The 26,114-nt window shown below is 33.5% G+C and overlaps 1 protein-coding gene and 1 long non-coding RNA gene across 7 annotated transcripts in view; one reads left to right on the top strand and one right to left on the bottom strand.

Moving 5' to 3' along the window:
* LOC127724637 (uncharacterized) overlaps nt 1-26,114 on the bottom strand; it is a 640,225-nt gene that overhangs the window by 552,143 nt on the left and 61,968 nt on the right. For all 5 annotated transcript variants that reach the window (XR_007992624.1, XM_052231644.1, XM_052231645.1 and 2 more), the window contains exons 7-8: nt 14,149-14,290; nt 1,294-1,391 (exon numbers count right to left, since the gene is read on the bottom strand). Coding sequence is in view for 4 of the 5 variants with exons in the window: in XM_052231644.1 (XP_052087604.1) it covers nt 1,294-1,391; nt 14,149-14,290 (240 nt within the window). In the remaining variant the exon portion in view is untranslated. The remainder of the gene's footprint in view (nt 1-1,293; nt 1,392-14,148; nt 14,291-26,114) is intronic.
* Nucleotides 1-26,114, top strand: part of LOC127724793 (uncharacterized) — a 152,796-nt gene that overhangs the window by 72,715 nt on the left and 53,967 nt on the right. Inside the window, exon 3 of one of the 2 annotated variants that reach the window (XR_007992699.1) lies at nt 767-1,054. The exons of the other annotated variant lie outside the window; for it this stretch is intronic. This is a non-coding gene — a long non-coding RNA (uncharacterized LOC127724793). Of the gene's footprint in view, nt 1-766; nt 1,055-26,114 lie in introns of those variants that run through there. 2 annotated transcript variants of the gene reach the window in all.

Here is a 26,114-nt window from a genome sequence, read left to right as displayed (position 1 = left end):
GAATAACTCAGATTATCACTAGCCCTTAGTTTCTAAGTGATTACTTTGTTTTCTATTATTGGGAAAGTTCCGGGAAAACAATAAAAAGCAGCTGACATATAAAAATAAACTGCTTCGCTGAGCGCAGCTGGATACGCCCGCAGAGGTCCAACCCTGAACAGTTGGGGCAAAAATGGACACAATATTCAAGCTTGATACAGGTCTGAATTTGGATTGTATTAAATATTTGACATATTATAGGTTTCTGAATAAATGTAGTCAAAGAACTTGAAATTGGTTATATGAATTGAATTTATATTCAATTAAAGATTGCTGTTGTGCAATACACTGTGTTGTTGCGCAATACTTAGTAAATCTGTTGTCAGACTATAAACAATTAAAGTTCAATTCATTCTCAATGTCATATTAGAAATTTATGAAAATATAAAGGGAGCTTTCATCAATAGATATAAACAATTCACCAAAGTTTCATGAGAATTGCTGACAGCATTTTTGAGTTATTGTCCGAAAACTGGAAAATCCCCCCTTTTTTAATGAATAAAACCCCATAACTCAGAAATGTAAAATGTAAAATTTATAAAATTCTAAACGGAGCTTACATCAATAGATATAAACAATTCACCAAAGTTTCAAAAGAACTGCTGAAAGCATTCTTGATTTTTTGTCCGAAAACTGGAAAATCCCTCTTTTTTATGAAAAAAACCCTGTAACTCGGAAACGTAAAATCTAAAATATATTAAAATCAAAAGGGAGCTCATGTCAATAGATATAAACAATTCACCACAATTTCTTGCAAGTTGGTGAAAGCATTCTTGAGTTATTGTCCGAAAACTGGAAAATCCCACTTTTTTTAATGAATAAAACCCCATAACTCAGAAACGTAAAATCTAAAATTTATAAAAAATGAAAGGGAGCTCACATCAATAGATATAAACAATTCACCAAAGTTTTATGCAAATTGGTTAAAGCGTTTTTGAGTTAATGTCCAACATGTTGACGACGGACGGACAGACGGACAATGGTATACCATAATACGTCCCGTAAACGGGCTTATAATCATTTCATAGTATTTTTTGTTTTTTTTGTTTTATGAAAATCAATAATCATAAGGTTGATGTACAGTAGAAACACAATTTTAGGATCTTATCTAGTCTGTTACAAGTAATAAAACGTTGAAATTTTGTTTTTTAATATCATATTGAATTTTGATATTCAAACCTTGTGGTTTTATTAAGGGTCCTGACCATGTTATGTCAATTAAAAATCAAATGAAATGAGTTATTTCAAACTAACCATCCACTTCCTGTCGATTTAAAATATCTGGAGCCACTACATCACATTCTAGTTCACATGTACTCTGCCTAGTGATTGATTCATCAAGTAACAATTCCCTACAAAAGATAACAGTGGACATGGTTAAATGTCTCAGCTGCTTAACTGATTATGACTGATTAATATGTTTCAAGCTGATGTGTTTTAATTCTTTGTGAGTCATATAAGAAGTATCATTAAAACTAAATAAAACAAAATAAATTTACAAAGCAAAAAATTAGCTGTCAAAATGAAAGCAAACTGGGTTTTCTGTATTTTGAAAGGCACTTTTCTCCTGCCATTTTCTATGCCTATTTTCATACCAATCAAGGACCAAAACTCCTGAACGGGAATGAAAATTGTCAATATCAAAATTGACCACCATTTTGTCATCAGTAACAGCATATTAAAATATCAAGAGCATTGGCTGAAGTCTTCAAAAGTAGGTCCACAGAAACGACATAAAGTGCAATTTTCCGATCTAAACCATAACTCCTGGCTTGTAAAAGTGACCTTCAATTTTTCATCAGTATAACATATTAAAAATTTTAAAAGCATTGGTTAAGTGGTTCATAAGTTATTGCACAATATTGAAACAATATAAAGTGCCACTTTCCTACACATCGAGGACCATAGCTCCATAACGGTTAAAATGAAAATCGTCAACATTAAATTTTACCTCAATTTTGTCATCAGTAACTACATATTACAATTGTAAAAACATTGGTTGAACTGTTCATAAGTTGTTGCAAACAAACTGATTGAAGCCTTCCTACCACCCATCTACTGTACTTCCTTAATTTCATATATGTTTTTTTTCCTTCGGAAAACACAGTCTATAATTCAAACACCTTACCAGGAGGTTAAGATCAAAAGTAGGTTACCTACCCCAGGAAATATTACTTATGGTGTACATTTTGCTAGACAGATTTCACCTTACAAGGACTTAGGCAACCTACTGAAATTATTACAAAAAACAAAAATTCTATTCATTTTTTCATTTAATAATTCAACCATGAGAAAGAGACCACAGACAATGAACATGCCAACAGCTTATGGACATAAAAGCAATGTAAAGTTCAGCTTTCCTTCTTCCTGAAATGTTATAGAGCAACAAGGCTCTCAAGAGCCTGCGTTGCTCACCTGTATCTACTGTGGTTTTGGTAATCATGTTTAACAAGGTTAAAATCATAATAAATAGTATTAGATACCCTAATAATGATTGAGGCCAAGTTGGTTTAATTTGGCCCAGTAGTTAAATTAAAAGCAGAAGATTTTTGAAAAAAGTTTACAAAAATTACCAAAAAATTGCAGAAAATGACTTTAAAGGACAATAACTCCAATAAGATGTCAATTGACAATTTTGGTCATGTTTGACTTATTTGTAGATCTTACTTTGCTGAACATTATTGCTGTTTACAGTTTATCTCTATCTAGAATAAAATTCAAAATAACCAAAAACTGCAAAATTTCCTTAAAATTACCAATTCAGGACAGCAACCCAACAATGGGTTGTCTGATTTATCAGAAAATTTAATGGGCAGATAGATCTAAACCTGATCAACATTTTTAACCCAGTCAGATTTGCTCTTAATGCTTTAGTTTCAGAGATATAAGCCAAAAACTGTATTTTACCCCTATGTTCTATTTTTAGCTATGTCGGCCATGTTAGTTGGAAGGATGGGTCATCGAACATATGTTTTAAACAAGATACCCTACTGATGATTGTGGCCAAGTTTGGTAAAATTTGTCTCAGTAGTTTCAGAGGAGAAGATTTTTGTAAAAGATAACAAAAACTTACGAAAAAAATGTTAAAAATTGACTTTAAAGGACAATAACTCCTTAAGGGGTCAATTGACAATTTTGGTCATGTTGACTTATTTGTAGATCTTACATTGCTGATCATTATTGATGTTTACAGTTTATCTCTTTTTATAATAATATTCAAGATAATAACAAATAAAATGCTTCGCAGAGTGCAGCCTGATACGACCGCAGAGGTCGAACCTTGAACAGTTGGGGCAAGTTTGGACACAATATTCAGGCTTGATACTGTCTGAATTTGGATTGTGATCAAATTTTTGACATAATATAGGTTTCTGACACAAAGTAAATGTGGTCAAAGAGCTTAAAAATTTGAAATGGGACATTCATTTTACCTAGAATGGTCTGATATCCAAAATCTAACAACATTGTTAGATTCAGCATATAAAAAAACACCAAAAATTTAATTTTAGTTGAAATCAATCAAAAGTTTAATTTTGGACCCTTCAAACCTTAATATGGACTAATTTGAAAACAGGGCCCAAAATAAAAAATCTAAATGCACAATAAGATTCAGCATATCATACAGCCGCAATCATTCAGTTTTTGATGAAATCAAACAAAGTTTAATTTTGGACCCTTTTGACCTCAATGTAGACCAATCTAAAAATGGGGCCCAATATCCAAAAAAGTAATACTAGGTAAGAACCCCCAAAAATTAAAGACTTTAAATTAATCCCATTGAAATTGGTTAAAAGATTTGTATTTATTTTCAATTGAAGATTTCTTGCTATTGCACAAAGCTGTGCAATTGAAGATTTCTTCCTATTGCGCAATACTGTGCAATTGAAGATTTCTTGCTATTGCGCAATACTGTGTAATTGAAGATTTCTTGCTATTGCACAATACTGTGCTATTGCGCAATACTGTGTTGTTGCGCAATACTGTGCAATTAAAGATTTCTTGCTATTGCGCAATACTGTGCAATTGAAGATTTCTTGCTATTGCCCAATATTGTGCTATTGTACAATACTGTGAAATTGCGCAATACTGTGCAATTGAAGATTTCTTGCTATTGCGCAATACTGTGCAATTGAAGATTTCTTGCTATTGCGCAATACTGTGCAATTGAAGATTACAAAAACTTTGAAGAAAAAAAATATGAACCCCAAAAAATTGGAAAAAAAAATCCCCCCCCCCAGTACAATTTTAGAGAGATCCATACACTTACATACAAGTTATTGTCTGGAAACTAGAAAAAATGCAATGAAGTTTATTAAACTAAAGTTATTAGCAAATTTCCAATGGAATTTATTAATAATAAAGTTTTTGGCAAATTTCCAATATACATAATTTAAAAGCAGTTTAGGTGAGATAAACAAAAACGCTTCATCAGCAACATTTTATATTGGCAAATTTCCAATGAAGTTCATTAAACTAAAGTTATTGGCAAATTTCCAATGGAATTTATTAATAATAAAGTTTTTGGCAAATTCCCAATATACATAACTTAAAAGCAGTTTAGGTGAGATATTCAAATGAGTTTCAATTACCAACCTTACACTGCCTTTAAAATCATGTTTTGTACTTAAGTAATTGTCCATTAACCTGGAAACCCTTTTCCCCCCCTTTTTTGCACCTTATTCCTTAACGGTTTGAGCCATAACTCCCAAAGACAATTCTTACCATCCCTTTGTGGTATTCCAATATCCAAAATCTAAATACATGGTTAGATTCAGCATATCAAAGAACCCCAAGAATTCAATTTTTGATGAAATCAAATAAAGTTCAATTTTGGACCCTTTAAACCTCAATGTGGACCAATTTGATAACCGGGCCCAAATATCAAAAATCTAAATACATGGTAAGATTCAGCATATCGAAGAACCCCATATATTCAATTTTTGTTGAAATCAAACAAAGTTTAATTTTGGACCCCGATTTGGACCAACTTGAATACTGGGCCCATAATCAAAAAACTAAGTTCATGTTTAGATTCAGCATATCAAAGAACCCCAAGAATTCAATTTTTGTTAAAATCAAACTAAATTTAATTTTTGACCCTTTGGACCTTAATGTAGACCAATTTGAAAACGGGACCAAAAATAAAGAATCTAAATACACGGTTAGATTAGGCAATTACCCCCAAAATCAATCCCAGCCTTCCCTTTGTGGTATGGTACCTTGCAGTACAATTTCAGAGAGATCCATACACTTGAACACAAGTTATTGCCTGGAAACTAGAAAAATGCTTATTTTTGCACCCTTTTTGGCCCCTTATTCCTTAACGTTTTGGGCAATTAACCCCAAACTCAATTCCAGCTTTCCCTTTGTGATATGGAACCTTGTAGTACAATTTCAGAAAGATCCATACACTTACACACAAGTTATTGTCATGAAACTAGAAAAATGCTTGTTTTTTGCCCCTTTTTTGGCCCCTAATTCCTAATATTTTGAGGCAATTACCCCCAAAATCAATCCCAGCATTCCCTGTGTGATATGGAACCTTGTGGTACAATTTCAGAGAGATCCATACACTTGAACACAAGTTATTGTCTGGAAACTAGAAAAATGCTTATTTTTGGCCCCTTTTTGGCCCCTTATTCCTAAACATTTTGGGCAATTACCTCCAAACTCAATTCCAGCTTTCCCTTTGTGATATGGAACCTTGTAGTACAATTTCAGAAAGATCCATACACTTACACACAAGTTATTGTCATGAAACTAGAAAAATGCTTGTTTTTTGCCCCTTTTTTGGCCCCTAATTCCCAATATTTTAAGGCAATTACCCCCAAAATCAGTCCCAGCATTCCCTGTGTGATATGGAACCTTGTGGTACAATGTCAGAGAGATTCATACACTAACACACAAGTTATGTCTGGAAGTTACAAAAATGCTTATTTTTGGCCCCTTTTTGGCCCCTAATTCCTTAACTGTTGGTACCATAACCCCCAAAATCAATCCCCACCTTCCTTTTGTGGTATTGAACCTGATGGTAAAATTTCATGGAGATCCATTCACTTAAACTAAAGTTAGAGTGCGAAAATCAATGTGTCTTCGAACGACGACGACGCCAACGTCATACCAGTATACGACCAAAAATTTTTTAATTTTTGCGGTCGTATAAAAATATTTATACAGAAAGAGTTAATTAAACAAAACGATTTCTGTCCACCAAGGGAATATTCATCAAAATTGTGAAAGATTAAACTGAAACTAAATGTATCATTTATAGAAATACGATATAATGTTGCTTGTACAATATGCGAGTCAAAATTTATTTTCCAAATTAAACATAGAATAATACTTATATTATTTATCTCCAAATGTACAAATACATTTTTGCAAAATTTAGATGAATCGTTCGGGGCAAACATGTACAATACTTCTATTAATAGATATTTTGAACAAAGATTTCTCTCTTTCTTTCAGGAATGGAATCTACAAATGACTTTCCTTGGCTATACATGTATATATGTTTCACTATGCAAACCAAAACTGTGTTTTAAAGTTATTATTACTGATCATTACTATTATTATTACACCCTGTTCAAACGAAACAACAAAATCGGATTTAAAATCTGGTTTAACAACAATATCAGTTTGCGCTGACACAAATTTAGTAAGTCCAATCTACCTATAGAATCACATGAGTGAACAGATGACCACATGATGCAAATCAGAACGAGGTTGATCCTTTGTTATGCAAAGTTAGACTTTTTATTCAGGAGACAAAAATTCAAAATTTCATATATGTTAGTGTTTGGATAGTCAGGAATTTTTCGTAGTTTGAAAGTTTAAATATAGGGATGTTATTAGTAATATTCATTTGACATGAACTTACGTTTGTAAACAAATTTCTTTGTAAAATGTGTTTGCGCTGATAGAGAGTGCACGTTGCTTTTAGGAAATTCCGAAAACAATGGCAGAGGAATTTATTATTTTGGATCCAGTGGTGGAAAATTGCAATGTTTTCCAAGACCAGGCAATAGTGGTGAAGGATGATGGTTCTCTTCAGTTGATTCATACTGGAGCTCCATCATCTTCACAGTCCACCCGTTTAAATTCTGTTCCGAAACGAGCGACAGTTGAGAAAAACAAAAAGGGGGTGGAGCCTAACAATGTACCTTTTACTGCAAGTGTTGAAGTTAATCAACATCGACCGGATTTGTTAGCTCAATACAATGAGCAATTGATAAACAACCAAAAGCTTTACTTTGAACAACAAAAAGCTATCAATGAACTAACCAAATCGGTAATTGAAATAAAAAACGCGGTTCTTCAGAAAACAGCTGATCCGATTGCGCCGACGCAGTTGAGAATAACAAACAATAAACGGGGCAAATCTCCAAATACATTCTATGATAGTGTTTCGGAGGAGGAATCGGAACGTGATTATGAATCTTCTCAGGAGGAAGAGGAGGATATACCGGAGGAACCACCGGAAAAAAGGATGAAAATTACGACAAAAATGTCAAAAATGGAGAAAATGAAAAAAGTTGAGAACTTTTTGTCTAAGAAACAAAAGTTAGGATCGCCGGTACACGAGGAGATCGCAAAAATCGTAAATCAAGGGGCGGAGTCTGCCGTGGATCATAAAAATAAAGAAGTTCACGAATTAGTGGACAAATATGTTCGTCCAGAGAACTGTGAATTTCTCGAGGTTCCAAAGGTGAACAAAGTGCTGTGGAGTTCGAAGGAAACATCTAAACGTCTGAAAGATAATGACAGATCCCTGCAAAGAACCCAGGGGTATCTAGTTAAAGGGATGGTACCTGTTGTTCAGTTGATGGAAAAGTCTTTGAAAAGCTAGTCGGAAGAATCGGAAGAGACGTTTGAACTATCCCTGGACTCCTTAAATTTGCTGTTGTATGCACATAGAGATTTGTCTAGTCAAAGGAGGAAGTTGCTAACACCAGCTTTAGACAAAAAATATTTAGCTCTGAGCCACGAAGATGAGAAAATTTCGCCGAACTATTTATTTGGGGACAGAGAAAATCTGGAACAACGGATGAAAGAAATAGACGATAGTACGAAATTGGGCAATAAAATGAAGGTTAAAAGTGCATGGAACAGGAACAAGGCACATGTACCTGAAGTTAAGGATACTTATTCTCGTCATGATAATTTTAAGTCTGACAATGGAAGTTTCAAAGGGAAAAGTGGATTTAAAAACAATTTTTTAGCCAAGAAGGCCCAGATACGACGAGAACAGAAGAAACCCTTCAGCAAGAAAGGAAAGGGAATCTGGGCCATTAGAAATGGACACACATAGTAATAGTAATGTAAGTACATTATCAAATCTTAATTGTCTGCATAATACTACTGACAACTTTGTTGCTGGGAAAATAGCTCAGTATAGTGAAACATGGAAAACAATTACAAGTGATAGGAACCTCTTGAATATTGTATGTCAAGGTTATCACTTGGAATTTGAATGTGAACCATGTAGTAAATGTTCACGAAAAGAAATTAAATTTAATGAAAGTGAACAAATAGTTATCGACAATTTGTTAACAAAATTTTTACACAAAAAGGTTATTGAACCTGTAATTCATCAGTGTGGGGAAGTATTATCTAGTATTTTTATTAGGCCCAAAGCTGATGGTTCATTTAGATTAATATTAAATTTAAGTAATCTGAATGAGCATTTGGAATATAAACATTTCAAGATGGAAACTTTCAAGTCAGCATTAGAATTAGTGAAAAATAAAAATTTCTTTGCAAAGTTGGATATTAAAGATGCATATTACAGTTTAGGAATAAAAAATGAAGATAGAAAATTTTTGAGATTTACATGGAAAGGTCAATTATATCAGTTTACAGCTATGCCTAATGGTTTATCACCAGCTCCTCGTATTTTCACAAAGTTGTTTAAACCTGTGTTATCTTCTTTAAGGAAAGAAGGGTATGTTAATTGTGCGTATATTGATGACATTTTATTGGTAGGGGATACTTATGAGGAATGCCTAAATAATGTCCAAGAAACAATGAAATTGTTTGATAGCCTTGGATTTACTATACATAAAGAAAAATCAGTTGTTGTGCCTGCTCAAAACATTGAATTTTTAGGATTCAGAGTCGACTCTGTGAGCATGGTAGTGAACCTAGCACCCAAGAAAGTTGCAAATATTGTGGAATTATGCAGAACTTTGTTAAGGAAATGTTTTATTACTATATGTGAATTTGCACAGTTAATTGGAAAGTTGGTTGCCAGTGAACATGGTGTTTTATATGCACCAGTTTTTTACAAAACTTTAGAAATACAAAAGGATGTTGAATTGAAATTGAATAAAGGAAATTTTGATGCTAGGATTATATTATCAAATGAGAGTAAACAATGTATAAACTGGTGGATTGAAAACATTCATGATAGTTATAAACCTATTGTTTTTAAACCACCAGATAGAAAAATTGAATCTGACAGTAGTATGTTAGGATATGGAGCACTTGATGTAACAAATAATCTTACATTATCAGGTGTTTGGAGTTTAAGTGAACGTAATAAACACATAAATTTTTTGGAACTGAAAGCAGCTTTTCTTGCATTAAAAGCCTTTTGTGACAGAACTCGTAATGAACATGTACAATTATTTCTTGATAATACAACTGCCATTAAGTATTTGAATAAAATGGGAGGAAGAAAAGAGGAGTTAAATAATTTAGCTAAAGAGATATGGTTGTGGTGTATACATAGACAAATTTGGCTTAGTTTTTTTCATATACCAGGGAAGTTAAATATAAAAGCAGATGCGTTAAGCAGACACAAGTCTAATTCAGATATGGAATGGATGATCATTGATAGTATTTTTGAGTGTATAATGAATAAACTTGGTCCATGTGACATTGATTTATTTGCATCAAAACATAACAATAGATTAGAACAATATGTATCTTTTGGCCCGGATGTGAATGCTTTGGCTGTTAATGCATTCTCTTTAACTTGGAATACATTTTATGCTTATATATTCCCTCCTTTCAGTGCGATCAGTGCAGTGTTACAGAAAATTTGTCAGGAAAAAACAACCGCATTAGTTATAGCACCTTTATTTTCGACACAGCCTTGGTTTCCTCAGCTACTACAAATGATTTGCGATCAACCATATATTTTGCCAAAAGTGGAAAGGATTCTGACGAATCCCAAAACAAATCAAACTCATCCTTTGAAAAATATGAGATTGGCGGCTTTCAAGATCTCCGGAATAAAATGTGTGAGGGAGGAGTATCAGCAGAGGCTGCCGACATCATCATCAATTCATGGAGAGATTCTACCAAAAAAAAGTATGGGACATATATCAAAAAATGGCTGCTTTTTTGTGACAAAGAAAAAACGGATCGATTTGATCCATCTGTAAATAGTGTATTAAAATTTTTGTTAGAATTGCATCTGAACGGCCTAGGATATAGTGCTGTTAATACTGCTAAATCAGCAGTATCTAGTTTTGTTTACCTTATTACTAATGTGCAAATTGGAAAACATTTTCATGTTAAACAATTTATGAAGGGAATATTTAACAAGAAACTGGTTTTACCTAGGTATAATTGTACCTGGAATGTGGAAATTGTGTTAAATCTGTTAAAGACTTGGAAACCAGTGAAAGATATTACATTAAAAAAGTTAACATTTAAATTGGCCATGTTATTAGCTTTAACAACAGGTCAAAGAATGCAGAGTATTTTCTTAATAGATATTAGAAATTTGGAACTTGATACATGCTCAGTTAAAATAAGATATGGAGACTTGCTTAAGCAAACTAGACCTGGATATCAGTTACCAGAGATATTTATAGAAGCATTTAAGCCAGATTTTAGGATTTGTGTGGTTCATACATTACATGAATATTTAGAACGCACAAATAAGTTGAGCTTTAATAATACTCAATTGTTTTTGAGTTTCCAAAAACTGTATAAACCTGTAAAAAAGGGTACCATTGCTAAGTGGATTAAACAATTTTTAATTTTGGCTGGAATAGATATGACAATCTTTACACCTCATAGTACTAGAGGAGCTGCTACTTCCTATGTTAGTGGACGAATTCCAATAGCTACGATTCTTCGCACAGCTGGATGGAGGAAAGATAGTGTGTTTAGAAAATTTTATCAAAGACCAATTACTAATGACAGCTCTTTCAGTAAAGAAATCTTATTGGCCAAGGGGAAATAAGATAGTTTTGTGTATATGGATGTATATAATTTCCGAAATTTAGAATTAGTAGTGTTTTCAAGTAGTGAAAATATGTAGTGTTTATAGTATAACTGTTGCTACTTAACAAAGATTTTGATTGAAAGTGCAGAACTCTAAAGACTCATGTGATTCTATAGGTAGATTGGACTTACTAAATTAACAAATTAAACAAAACTTACCTAAGTTGTAGTTTGATGTTAATTTGGTAAGGTCCAATCTACCAGAATCACATGCCCGCACGAGTTGTGATTTGTGCCCACCCTCATTATGGAAGTTTCAGTTCCTGACTTTCTCCACTCTGAAGTCTGATTTGCATCATGTGATCATCTGTTCATTCATGTGATTCTGGTAGATTGGACCTTACCAAATTAACATCAAACTACAACTTAGGTAAGTTTTGTTTAATTTGTTAATTCCTGATTGAATGGCAACGAATCCGGAGTCAAACCACTTGATGTAGGCAGTTTGACATCCGAATTCAACTAACATTAGATTTGAACATAAGTTACGGCAGTAAGAGCTTGACGTGATTTTGAAGCATGCTCATCATTGAGGTACTCTGACATCTAGTTGTTTTTCTGATCTTTTTCTTTCATTTTGAGTGACTGTCCTATTATAAACTTTGAAATTTTCGAAATACTAAGGATAACCCGAGGAATAGATTACCTTAGCTGTATTTGGCAAAACCTCTCGGAATTTTTGGGTTCTCAATGCTCCTAAAACTTTGTTCAATATTTTGCCTTTTTTTTCGTTTTTTGTTCGAGCGTCACTGATGTGTCTTTTGTAGTACTTTAATCCTGACCACGTGTCCATGATGAGTTTATCGATTTTTACCAAATAAAACTTTTTGTGTAAATTGGTTCTTTTGAGTGCATGTTCAGGTCAGGGCTTCCAAAAATTATTTGAGCCAGCCGAACATTTTATGTCTGATCCCGATTTCAATCCCTTGGAAATTATAGTAATCAGTTGGTCATCATATAACCAATGATTGACATTAAAAAAATGATATTAAACTCTACTTTGATTTAAATTCAATGTTCTGACGTTAACTGTTAAAAATTGACAGTGCATCATTCGAAGTGTGCAACATAAGCGTACTAATATCAGCCTTAAACTCTTTATTTGTGCAAAATACATTGTCAAAAACTTTACTTTCGTTTTTATAAGCACATTTTCCTAATACCGGATGTTGACTTGACAATGCTAAAACATGGACCAGAGACGGATACGTAAAATCCATGTATGTTTACAAAGCACGATTGAGTTAAAGTAGCTCTTTCCACGTTATTTCTTCAAGAAAATACTCGAAATGAACGTTAGATAAAAGTAACAATGATAATTTTAACATTTTTGAAGAATTAGGATGCATAATTAAATTTCCCACCAGTGCACATGCGCACACGTGTACTAGTTCAAACAACGTGGTTCTGACGACTTTTCATTTAAAACCTTTTTAAATTTTTCATCAAATCATATTTATAAACATATTTCTGATAATTTCAGTCTTTTTGACTAAATTAATTAGATGCAGACCGCTGAAAAGTAAGAAAATAACTTTTATTTTAAGAATAGAACGATCAATGTCTGGTACAAAATAGTTTACCTGTCGCCTGAACAGGTAAATTTCAGCTGTCTAACAACTAATTAACCTTGATTAAAATGAGAAGGTATTAAAGTAGGGTTTATTTTGATAGAACTTATTCATCATGTCACTTTTATGACCGGAAATATGCGGCTGTTTAAAGGCAAAAGGTCGGTTCAAAAAGATCGCATAAACTTTTTAAATTATGTTAAAATGTATTGACCGTCTCTTAAGAAAGCCTTGAAAACTAAAAGTAGATGTCGGTTTCATGCTTTTCCCAGACGGACAATGTCCGTTAAATTTAAAAATATCCGGCATATATGACCGTTTTGGAAGCCATGGTTCAGGTATTCACCCGACTTATGAAAACAAAACTAAAGTGTTCCTGTCGAATTGATTTAAGTTACTTCAGAAAATCCTTAAAATTTGAAATGCTTTGTCCGACCAAAATAATTGTCAGTATATAAGAGGTCCTAATGAAGCTGGTGTGTTACTATCAAGAACAAAATATGAAATCTTCTTTTAATTTGTGTCACAGAGTTACACTACACATGGAAATTGGACTTTCAATTTCTCTATACAACCTCTTCAGTTAGTACAGACAGCTCCAATGAGTATAAGAATAATTTAAATCATCCAGGAATCAAAATATGAAGATATGAAAGATAAAATAAACGCATCCAGATTTTAAAGCAAACTGAGTGCTGAACTTTATATCTTGATTGGTCAGTGCAATTTGCTTTAGGCATCCAGTCTGCAGAAATTGAGAATTGCAATAGGATTTGGTCTTTATACTCAAAACACGGAGAAAAAGGATGTACACTCTCAAGTAATAAATAAAATAGTCAGGACTTAAAAGATAATTTCAAATGGTAGCTGTATACAATTTTCTATTTTTACAATTAAAATCCAACAGTGATTTTAATTGACTTGTGCAAGAATCTACACACAATAGCATATTTTCAATAAAGGTGTTTTAATATTTTCATTACCTCGTTCTATTAACAGTTATTTATTTCAAATCAAAAGCAAAAATAAATTCAGCAAAAAATATTTGGTGACCAGTCAGCGGTCTCGGGTTCACGTATTGCTTTTCTTTTTTTAAAGAAAGCAACTTGTTTTTACATTTTTATTATTTTTTTTTTTTTTTTTTTACTTTTTTTCTATTATTTTTTTTTCAACTTTTTTTTCTTGATTTTTGGAGAGATGAAAAGGGGGTGTGTATTATACACAACTTCATACTATACATGGCTAAATACGGTATATATTTGATGACAGTAGTTTGTTGAAAAATGTTTAAGCATACTCCTGTATGTTACTGATATCCCATGTTTTTCTGCTAGGTGTGACCATTTCTGTTCTGTCAAATAGTGAAGTAGGTGTCCATTGACTTGATTCTTCAGATTCCTTTGTTTTTTGCATTCTAGGTATATAACAGCTTTCACACTCTACAAAGTGAAAATGTAAATATATGTATAATTTACAATAAACTTTTTATTTCATAAACTAGAGACTTCCAGATAGAGGCTCATAAAGCTCACTTGGCATTTTTGAAACCAAAAAGAATATGCCTGTTGAATCTAAACATGTTGGGCCAAAATCTGTCTTGCTGATCATTTTGGCTGCACAAAGATTCTGAATTTTCATTATAAGTTGGAATACAATGTATAACTATAGCTATCTACATTGCAGGACTAACACTGTGTCCACATCCAATTTGATATTTGTTGGTTAATCTTCAGTTCTTCAGAGAACAGTTATGCCCAAAACACAAATAACTATAATAGGGTTAGGGTAATGGTCAAGGTCAGAGTGACCAGATTTTGGTATTCGACACACCCAAATCCCATGATGCTTGTGCATACAGAGTTTTGTTAATCTAAGTACTATAAGGTACAATATATAGTTATGCAGCATACACAAATCAGACAAAGTTTTACAATCATAAGGTCAAATGTCAAAGTCAACGTCATAGTGACTGGATTTTGATAAAAGACACACCCCAATCCCATAGTACATCAGCATATCAACAAGATTGGTCAACCTCAGTCAATACTTCAGTTTAATAAACTGCTTCGCCAAGCGCAAAAATGGACACAAAATTCAAGCTTGATACAGGTCTGAATTTGGATTGTAATTAAATATTTGACACATTATAGGTCTCTGACACAGAATAAATGTAGTCAAAGAACTCGAAAAAGGTTATATGATTTGAATTTATATTCAATTCAAGATTTCTTGCTTTCTGCAATACACTGTGCTGTTGCGCAATACTTTGTAAATCTGTTTTCCTTCTATATAGAAAGAATTATCCCAATATATTGTAAACCCTCAATTTTTTTTGGAAAATAGACAATTTTGAAGAAAAAAATTTGCCCCCCCCCCCCCCCCCCCAAAAAAAAATTACTTTAAAATATTTGAAGAAATTTTCTTTTTAATTTCTAAAATCTTGAGGAAAAAAAATTGCCCCCCCCCAAAAAAAATAATTTTTTTTTTACCCCCCGACCCCCAAAATTTTTTTTCACTCCCCCCCCCCCCCCCCCCCTTTTCCAAAATCAAAGTGCTGGATAGCACCTCTGGGAAGTTTGCAACTGTAGATGTGTATTAATTCAAATAGGTTATAGATGAGTATTATTTCAAATATGTATTTAATCAGGGTTTTTTGTTTTTTAACTAAACCATTTTCTTTTCAGCAATTATCAAAAATCACTTTTTTTCATATGTTTGTCATATAAAATTTTGATATTTTCTATTGCAACCTTTAAACTGTTGTTCTAAAATAATCAAATATACAGAAAGCTCTGTTAATTTCTTTATGTACCCATGCCATATCTAGGGCCTATGATTTTATATGTTTTTTCCATTTGTAACTGGGCATAACCCTAACCATTGCTAACCATAACAGTAAAATGACGGCACCAAAATTCAAACTTGATCTTGGTTTTGTGGTTAAAATTATTGTGTATAAATTTCATAACATTTGGTTGAGGCACACTAAAGTTTGAGCACGGAATTGAAAAAAAATTGTAAGTGTTCCGCGGAACCCGGTGTCTCGCCTACTTTGTCTGTTAATCGCAGGCTCAACAAAAATGAGGGAAAAAAATTAATAAAAATATTCCTCTATATACTATCTTTTGATTGTAAGAAGCTTCTGTCCAAGTTGGTAAAAATCCAGGATAGTTTATGAATCTAATAAATGTATTGAAAAATTTAACTGCAGACTGTATGTAATGTTAACTGGAAGAAAAGCCAAGTCAATTAATTAGTAAAATACGGAAAAACAAGAACAAAATTTTAACTAAATTTCCTTCTAGATACTAGCTTTTGATCATAAACAAGCTTCTGTCCAAGTTTGGTACAAATCCAGGATAGTTTAAGAAAGTTATTAAAATTTCAAAAACTTTAACTACAGAGTGACTATTTGTGAACGTCGCCAAAGCCAAAAACGAAATGTAGGATCGCTATGTCTCGCTTTTTCGACAAAAGTCGAAGGCTCGACAAAAATCAGCAATTTTTAAATTTGTAAAGGGGCATTACTCTAGAACAGTAAAACTGAGGCCACCAAAACTCCAATTTATTCAGTGTTTTGTGATAATGATCATTGTGTATAAGTTTCATAACATTTGGTTGAGACAAACTAAAGTTAGAGATCGTAAAAAAAAATTCAAACAACTTTTCCATTTGTTAAGGAGCATATCTCTAGCATTGTAAACTCGACGCCACCAAAACTCAACTTGACCTGTGTTTTGTGGTAATAAAAATTGCGTATAAGTTCCATACAACTTGGTTTAGGAAAACTAAAGTTAGAGAACAGAAATTAATTTTGGGATGTACGGACCCGACGTATGTACAAGTAAGGGACGTACATACTTACAGAAGAAAAAGGGTAAAAATTAGTACGGTGGGGACATAACAATAGCAGTATGACGACAGGAATAAAAAGTTTATATACACTAGATTCATTTATAACCCTGTCACACATTTTATAGTTGATGCTGTGAAATTTAGCATTGAGGCAATAACATTTGAGATTTTTGGTTTTCAGCCATTCATTTGATATACTATAGTAATCATTCTCTGTGTTGAGAAGACACACTGTTAATTACAGGTCAATCTTTAAGAATCATACTGATCCAGGATTAAGGATAAAAAGTTCTGGATCTGCCACTGCATGGCTAAACACTAGGAGTAAGAAAGTCATTTTGCTATTACATGGACAGATTTTATTTAATCATGTAAATAATTGCTACAGCACTTGTCTTGATACACTGAGTTATTCTAAGTAGAAGCTGACTTGTCTGCCTTATCCTTGTAACGATTTTTGTACAAATGTAATTGTTAATCGTAGCAATGAGGAGGCTGAGATACGTACGATCCTCGTGACTGTGAGCATGCTGGACGAGTGAAGGTCCTAAAACCCTGTCACCTGTCTATAATTGTTCAATCAAACTATTGTCACTTGTCAATTATCCAACGGCTTGGTCAAAATATAAACATGTTTCAGTAATGTCATTCATACAGGATTCTTTCGATACACTTGGGCTTTTACTTTATATTTAACAATAAACATTTGTAAATATCGTACGTATTAAAAATTGCGCAGGAAAATGTTCATTCATGAAATATTCATGAATGAAACGATGTCTCTCATAGATTTCTTTTGATTTTCTCTTCAGCGCATGGCAAATCCGCTTAGTAGTGTTTGTGATACTCATTTTCAATTTGAAGTTAACTTCACCTGAATTGTCGGTGAACATTCATTCCTTTTTTATTCAAGCTGTAATCTTTTCAACAGGACTCAAAATTTCAAAAGCATCTTCCTAGAATCAGTATTCAAACACTAGTACTACATTATCTTGGAGCAGAACATTTGTGATAGTCTGTCACCGGAAGTTTGAGGCTGACGCTTTAGGAAAGCAAACTTCCTAAAAAAGCATCTGAAGAAAATTTTCTTTTCGTAAAATGTGGAACAATTTAAGAGACATCCATACACTTAAACATAAGTTATTGTCTGAAAACTAGAAAAATGCTTGTTTTAGGCCCTTTTTGGCCCCTAATTCCTGAACAGTTTTGGCAATTACCCCCAAAATGGATCCATACCTTTTACTTGTGGTATCAAACCTTGTGGTACAATTTCAGAGCAATCGAAATACTAATACACAAGTTATTATCCTGAAACTAGAAAAATGCTTGTTTTGGGCCCCTTTTTGGCTCCTAATTCCTAAACGGTTGGGACCATCACCCCCAAAAACAATCCCAACCTTTCTTTTGTGGTATTGAACCTTTTGGTAAAATTTCATAGAGATCCATACACTTAAACTTAAGTTATTGTCCGGAAACCAAATGTCTAAGGACGACGCAGACGACGACGTGATACCACTATACAACCCCAAAATTTTTTTGCTGTCGTATAAAAAGTTATGCACTGTATTAAAATCAGACTGTGTTTACTATGATCAAATTCAAGGTCAGTATTATGCTTCTGCATACAAAATTTTTTTTTAATTTAAGTGCTACAGTACAAAAGTTACACACATAACACGAATCAGACACTGTTTTACTCTCATATGGTCAAAGGTCAAAATCAAAGTCAGATGTACCCGACTTTGGTATATGACACACACCCTGAAAATGATGCATCATCAGCATAGCAAGTTTAGTCAACCTAAGTGCTAGGGTAAATAAAATGCTCCGCAGGGCGCAGCTTGATACGACCGCAGAGGTCGAACCCTGAACAGTTGGGGGAAGTATGGACACAACATTCAAGCTTGATACAGCTTTGCATTTGGATTGTGATTAAATATTTGACACAGCATAGGTTTCTAACACAGAATGAATGTGGTCTAAGAACTTAAAAATTTTAAAAAAGGACATTCACCTATTATGGTCCAATATCCAAAATCTAAATACATGGTTAGATTCAGCATATCAAAGAACCCCATATATTCAATTTTTGTTGAAATCAAACAAAGTTTAATTTTGGACCCCGATTTGGACCACCTTGAAAACTGGGCCCATAATCAAAAATCTAAATACATGTTTAGATTCAGCATATCAAAGAACCCTAAGAATTCAATTTTTGTTAAAATCAAACTAAGTTTAATTTTGGACCCTTTGGACCATAATGTAGACCAATTTGAAAACGGAACCAAAAATTAAGAATCTAAATACACGGTTAGATTCGGCATATCAAAGAACCCCAATAATTCAATTTTTGATGAAATCAAACAAAGTTTAATTTTGGACCCTTTGGACCTCAATGTGGACCAATTTAAAAACGGGGCCCAAAATCCAAAACCTAAATACATGGTTAGATTCAGCATGTTAAAGAACCCCATGAAATCAAGAATAAAACCCCATTGAAATTGGTCAAGAAATATGCAATTTATAGGAAGTATCTTCTTTTGCACAATCCTGTGCTATTAAATATTTCTTGCTATTGCGCAATACTGTACAATTGACAATTTCTTGCTATTGCGCAATATTGTGCTATTGGATATTTCTTGCTATTGCGCAATACTGTGCAATTGAAGATTTCTTGCTATTGCGCAATACTGTGCAATTGAAGATTTCTTGCTATTGTGCAATACTGTGCAATTGAAAATTTCTTGCTATTGCACAATACTTATCATATAATAATTTACACATCCTGTTTGGTGTGTATCTCCTACCATATCATTATTAATTGATTTTAAATATCAAATCAGAAATAACCAACTTAAAATGGAAAATTTTAAAAAGAAACAAAAAAGGAAAAAAAGAAAAAAAAGGAAAAAAAAAAAAAAATCCCCCCCCCAAATTTTTTGAACCCCCTTATGATTCATCACCCCCAAACTCAATCCCAGCCTTCCCTTTGTGGTATGGTACCTTGCAGTACAATTTCAGAGAGATCCATACACTTGAACACAAGTTATTGTCTGGAAACTGGAAAAATGTGTTTTTTGGCCCTTTTTTGGCCCCAAATTCCTAAATGTTTAGGGCAATTACCCCCAAACTCAAACCCAGCTTTCCCTTTGTGATATGGAACCTTGTAGTACAATTTCAGAAAGATCCATACACTTACACACAAGTTATTGTCCTGAAACTAGAAAAATGCTTGTTTTTGGCCCCTTTTTGGCCCCAAATTCCTAAAATATTGAGGCAATTACCCCCATCATCAATCCCAGCCTTTCCTTTGTGGTATGGTACCTTGCAGTACAATTTCAGAGAGATCCATACACTTGAACACAAGTTATTGTCTGGAAACTAGAAAAATGTGTTTTTTGGCCCCTTTTTGGCCCCCAATTCCTAAAAGTTTCGGCAATTACCCCCAAACTCAATTCCAGCTTTCCCTTTGTGATATGGAACCTTGTAGTACAATTTCAGAAAGATCCATACACTTACACACAAGTTATTGTCATGAAACTAGAAAAATGCTTGTTTTTTGCCCCTTTTTTGGCCCCTAATTCCTAAAATTTTGAGGCATTTACCCCCAAAATCAATCCCAGCATTCCTTTAGTGATATGGAACCTTGTGGTACAATGTCAGAGAGATCCATACACTAACACACAAGTTATGTCTTGAAGTTACAAAAATGCTTATTTTTGGCCCCTTTTGGCCCTTAATTCCTTTACTGTTGGTACCATAACCCCCAAAATCAATCCCAACCTTCCTTTTGTGGTATTGAACCTTGTGGTAAAATTTCATAAAGATCCATTCACCTAAACTAAAGTTAGAGTGCGAAAACCAATGTGTCTTCGGAATTTTTTGCGGTCGTATAAAAAGATATTAGCAGGACACAAATCAGACAAGGTTTTACTGTCATAGGGGTCAAAGGTCAAGGTCGGAGTAACCTGACTTTGGTAGATGACACAGCCTCATCCCATGATGCAACTGCATGCCAAGTATGAACAAGTTCAATGGTACAAAAATCATGCACCACCCATGAAGCGGGACGAATGGAAAGACAGACAGATTGACAAGGTGATTCTTATATACCTTCCAACCTTTGTTATTGTCTATTTAAAATCATATGTTGCTTTGTAAAAACACAAAAATAGATACCAAATCTAATGACTGACAATTTAGGTCTTATTTGAGTATTTGTAGATCTCAGTTTGCTGATCATTTTTGCTTTTTAAAGTTTCTCTCTATCTACTATAATTTCAGTAAATAAACTGTTAACACAGAGATATGTCTCGCCTATTTGTTATTTTGATAATGCAAATGTTGAAATTAAAATAGCAATACTTTAACATGTAAGTTATGCAAATATTCAAAGTCAATGAACCATGACTGAAGGTACAGGGTTAAACAATCTCCATGGAAATGAGATCTGCCAATGCTAATACAACTGCAAACCAAATACCATTGACTTTTCATAAGTCGTTCCTTGTAAACAAACCTAAACATAAACATTAACTTGTAAACTATGAAAAAGTCAATGAACCATAATTAGGGGGTGGGGTTATACAATCTCCATGGAAATGAAACTTGCAAATGCCAATACATTTGCATACTGAATATCATTGACTTAACATAAGGGGTTCATCTTAAACTGACCTAATAACAAACTAATACATGTAAACTAAGCAAAAGTTTCAAAGTCAATAGACCATGACTGAGGGGTAAGGAGCAAATATTCTCCATGAAAAGATGTGCTAATGCTTATACAACTGCATACCAATTATCATTGACCTACCACTAAGGCCAATTAAAATTAGTTGATAGATTTTCATCCCCGCCCGCCCCTCTGAAATCGTCCCGCCCCGATTTTTTTTATTTTAAAAAAAATTATGATTTCCGGATTTTGTTCATTTCCGTTACCGGTAACCGCCGATAATTAAGGTAGCAATACACAGTTAGGAAAAAATCTTAAAATTGACACTCATCATAATTTTTAACCACCCTCTTTTCCTTCCTATCTAATAAATAAGGCTTACTATTTTTGTTATGCATGTGTATATTTCTGGAAAGAGCATCTTCCATAGATTTCATTTTTAATAGTTAAAAAGGTGAAATATAATCTCTTTTTGGTGTAACCATGGCAACAATCTGCATTTATTTGATACAAAATATTGCGAAAAAGGGGGGTGAACATGTCACAAGTCTCAAAAATTTGGTCCAAAGGAATTTTTCAAACAATTAGAGTGATACCTTTCCTGAAACCATAGACCTATATCTATCAAGAGGTCCAAAAAAATCATATGCATTTCTGCTTGTTTTTCCATAAAATTGAATTGAAAAGATCGAGCAACAAATCTTTGTTGAAAAACACTACAATAATTTCTAGATCTAGGGCGGTGCGGATAGGAAAATACGGACTGTCAAACAGAAAAATGGCCTATTAAACATGCTAAAAACAATCTAAATTATCATATAAACCCACTTGGAAGGCTATATTATTCTTCAACTATCTAAAAATCAATTTTATTGTACAAAAACTTTCATATTTAAAAAATTCACATGGCCATAACGCGAAACTAAACTTCTAACTGTGTATTGCTACCTAATTCCGTTTCATTCAAAACTTCCTGTAGCAAATTTCGGTTTTCATATTTCTTCAAGTAATATTTAACCAAAATGATTAAGTTGATATATTCTGCTGTTCTATGATGACAGCATTATCTTCCGAGAATAGATGTTGCTAACGAGAAGGGCATGAAATATTCGTGTTACGAGTAACAGGCGGTGTCCACGAACGCAAATCGCGGTATGTCACAAATTTCAGTGATTAGAAATATGTGGATTTTTTTATTTATACAATGACTTTGTGTCAGGAATTTTGGACTGTGAATGATATCCAAAGCGCAAGAATCGTGGAACACATTGCTACAAAAAAACATGACTGGAATAAAGAAATTGACACAAGCACGAACTTGTACGATCTATGATCATATATTGAGTGGAAAAAAGTCGGCCAACGTACAAAATGTTTAATAGCAAGTCTTTAGATTTACCCCCAAGGCTGTTACTTTTTGTGGAATAACAGCAAACACTATCTGTCCCCAACCCTTCAATAGAGTCATTAAACAACTTCTTCTTTTTGGTTAAGTTTCATGTTTTACATTGTATATTTTCACGGCTGCATAAAAGTCATAAGGTTCATGTGGACTCTGGCTAAAATGGCTGCGTTTTCACCTCAAAATTTACTCTGAGTATAGACAAACTTGTGCATCTGGAAAAGTTTTAAGGCATAGCATGCCCCAGATAAATAAAATTCACATGCATTGTTTGTTTTAGAAAACATGCAGAAGATGATTAAACATGATGTACAAACAGTTGAGTTTCACTTGATATGGTGATTGGTCCACTCAGGTACACAGTTTAAATCACCAATTATTGTCAGGTATCTATTGCCCTTGTCAATCAATACAGTTCGTTCACTTCAATTATTTCATGTGGGAAAGTTTTCAAACCTTTCCCAACTTAGTTTATTTTGGCACCTTCTGGAGGAATGAAAAAAAGTGCAATGGAAAATCCTGTTAAGTTTTTAATTTTCAAAAACATAGAATATATTTGAATTGTATTTATCTAGGGCATGCTTTGTCTTAAAACTTTTCCAGATACACAGGATTGTCTGTACTCAAGAGTCAATTTTGAGGTGAAAATGCAGCCATTTTAGCCAAAGGGTCCACATGAACCTTAAAAGCATAAACCCTAGTATTTTCAACACAGTTTTCACTCTGTACTCATAATACTTGTAATGGGCACTACAAACCATGGCATAGCTTAGAAAGCAAAAATAAATTTGATGTAGGTAGTCTAAAAGAGGGCATTTCTCCAACTTTTTGCTATATACTAACAATAGGTTTCTAAAGCGGCAATTACATGTAGAACAGTGGCTGCCAATCAGAAATATTTATTAAGAAATTGAAAAATTATGTAGAATTCCTTGTATATACATGATATAAGCTTAATATTACCCTTGCATATGAACAGTCTGATTGAAACCAGCCCCCACTATCTACAAAGGCAAATGGATAGTGGGAGCTGGTTTTAATCAGACTGGCATATGAAGAACACGTCACAAAAGGGTATCGGAGGAAATAAAAATTTTAAAATAAAATCCTCCCACCCGCCCCATTTTTTTCCAAAATTTGGATGAAAATCTACTAATTAATTTTAGTTGGCCTAACGGTTCCCCTTAAACTGACCTAATCACAAACTAATACATGAAAACTAAGCAAAAGTTTCAAAGTCAATAGACCATGAATGAGGGGGCAGGGCCAAATAATCTATATGGAAATGAGATATGCCAATGCTTATACACCTGCATAGCAAATATCATTGACCTACCACTAGTGGTTCCCCATAAACTGACCTAATTACAAACTTATACATGTAAACTAAGCAAAGTTTCAAAGTCAATAGACCTTGACTGAGAGGGCGGGGCCAAATAATCTCCATGGTAATGAGATGTGCCAATGCTAATACAACTGCATACCAAATATCATTGACTTACCACTAGTGGTTCACCATGAACTAGACCTAATCACAAACTAATACATTTTTACTCGCTTTTTGACTCCGTCAAGGCGAGACAAAAACCTAACACATTGGGTAATAAATTGCTTCGCCGAGCGCAGCTGGATACGACCAAAGAGGTCCAACCTTGAACAGTTGGGGCAAAAATGGATACAATATTCGCACTTGATACAGGTCTGAATTTGGAATGTAATTAAATACTTGACACATCATAGGTTTCTGACACAGAATAACAGTAGTCAAAGAATTTAGAATTGGTCATATGGTTTGAATTTATATTCAATTTTTTGCTTTTGTGCAATACACTATGCTGTTGCGAATATTCCTTAATCAGCATTTTTAATTAGCAACTTCTAAAAATAAATTGACAGCTATTCACCTCAAGACAATACAACATTTCTTTATACATAATTTAAAAGCAGTGCAAGGAAGGTAATCCAATCATAACATTGTACTCTTTTTTAATTGTCCATTAACCAGGAAATAAAATTGAGAATGGAAATGGGGAATATGTCAAAAGGACGACAACCCGACCAAAGAGCAGATAACAGCCGAAGGCCACCAATGGGTCTATAGATTGAAATAAACAATTAATTTCCCCACAGGCGACAATGATAGCCTTTTTCGAGATACAGACTTTAGAAAGTTGATTTTTTTAATGAAACCTTGCTAGAATTAAAGAAAAGTTATTAGGACAGTATTTTTTGGTCCAAAAAATATAGGTTCACGTTGCTTTTCTTAGCGTAATTTGTACTTATCTCCCATGCCTATCAATTTTGCACTTAAAAATACGTGTCTCATCCTAGCGTTTAAAAGACATCTCAGTTCCATTAGGGCTAAGGAAAATAATTTATTTGGCCTTTGGTATAATGCAGAATGCACGAAGTCTCTAATAACAAAAAATAACTGGCGCACATATCAACCAATCAGGATTAGCTATACTCTTAATTCTGAATACCATGTTATGCTCATAAAATGGCTGCGCCCATAAAATCTAATGGTTGATTGTAACCTATACGGTATTTAATACTTTCTAGAATCATGCAATTCATAGTTCGTTAGATGCACTAATATATATGCCACACAAAAATCATCTTCAAAACATTCTGGCATTACTCTCTGAATTTTCACAATTTTTTATCAGAGGTGACCCCAGTCAAAAAATGTGAAAAAAAATTTCTGATTTTTTTTAGTAAATGCGGTACTGCTAAAAAGGGCCTGAAGATAATGTCCACTTTCTCCAATGATTCTTTATATGTCATCCAGTACTGATTATATTGATACCAAAACCGATCCAATATGTAACTACTACGGTGAATTTTGAACAACAGTTTTAAATGAAACCATTTTCGTATAAAAGTACATTTTTGAAAGACTATAGCATTTCAAAATATGAAAAATGTGTAAATATTTGTGTTCAAATTTCGAAAACTATTCATTAACTACAAAATGTCATGCCTTTTCTGATTTTTATAGTCTGCCATTCGAGTGAACATTTCAATGTTCGAAGGGGATCATTTCTGTACATTTTCACTGAATTTGGTAATTTTGATAACAGCACTTGGATCGATATTGTCATGTTTAAAAATCGATTTGTATATCCACTCAAGACGTGTACGTGCCTTTTTCAAACAAGTCAGCAGAAGTTCAGAAAATGACATATTCTCTCCACAGTAAGTCAAAAGTCGAACCCACCCTTGTGTCTAAGGTAAAACGCTATACAAATATGAAACAGACTATAGCTTAATAAAATTCTCCGCTGGGCGCAGCTTGATACGACCGCAGAGGTCGAACCCTGAACAGTTG

Source organism: Mytilus californianus, unplaced genomic scaffold (genome assembly GCF_021869535.1).
Source record: "Mytilus californianus isolate M0D057914Y unplaced genomic scaffold, xbMytCali1.0.p SCAF_14, whole genome shotgun sequence".
NCBI classification, from domain to species: domain Eukaryota; kingdom Metazoa; phylum Mollusca; class Bivalvia; order Mytilida; family Mytilidae; genus Mytilus; species Mytilus californianus.
The sequence above is the reverse complement of the archived record's forward strand: the minus strand, read 5'-3'. Positions and strand labels throughout refer to the sequence as shown.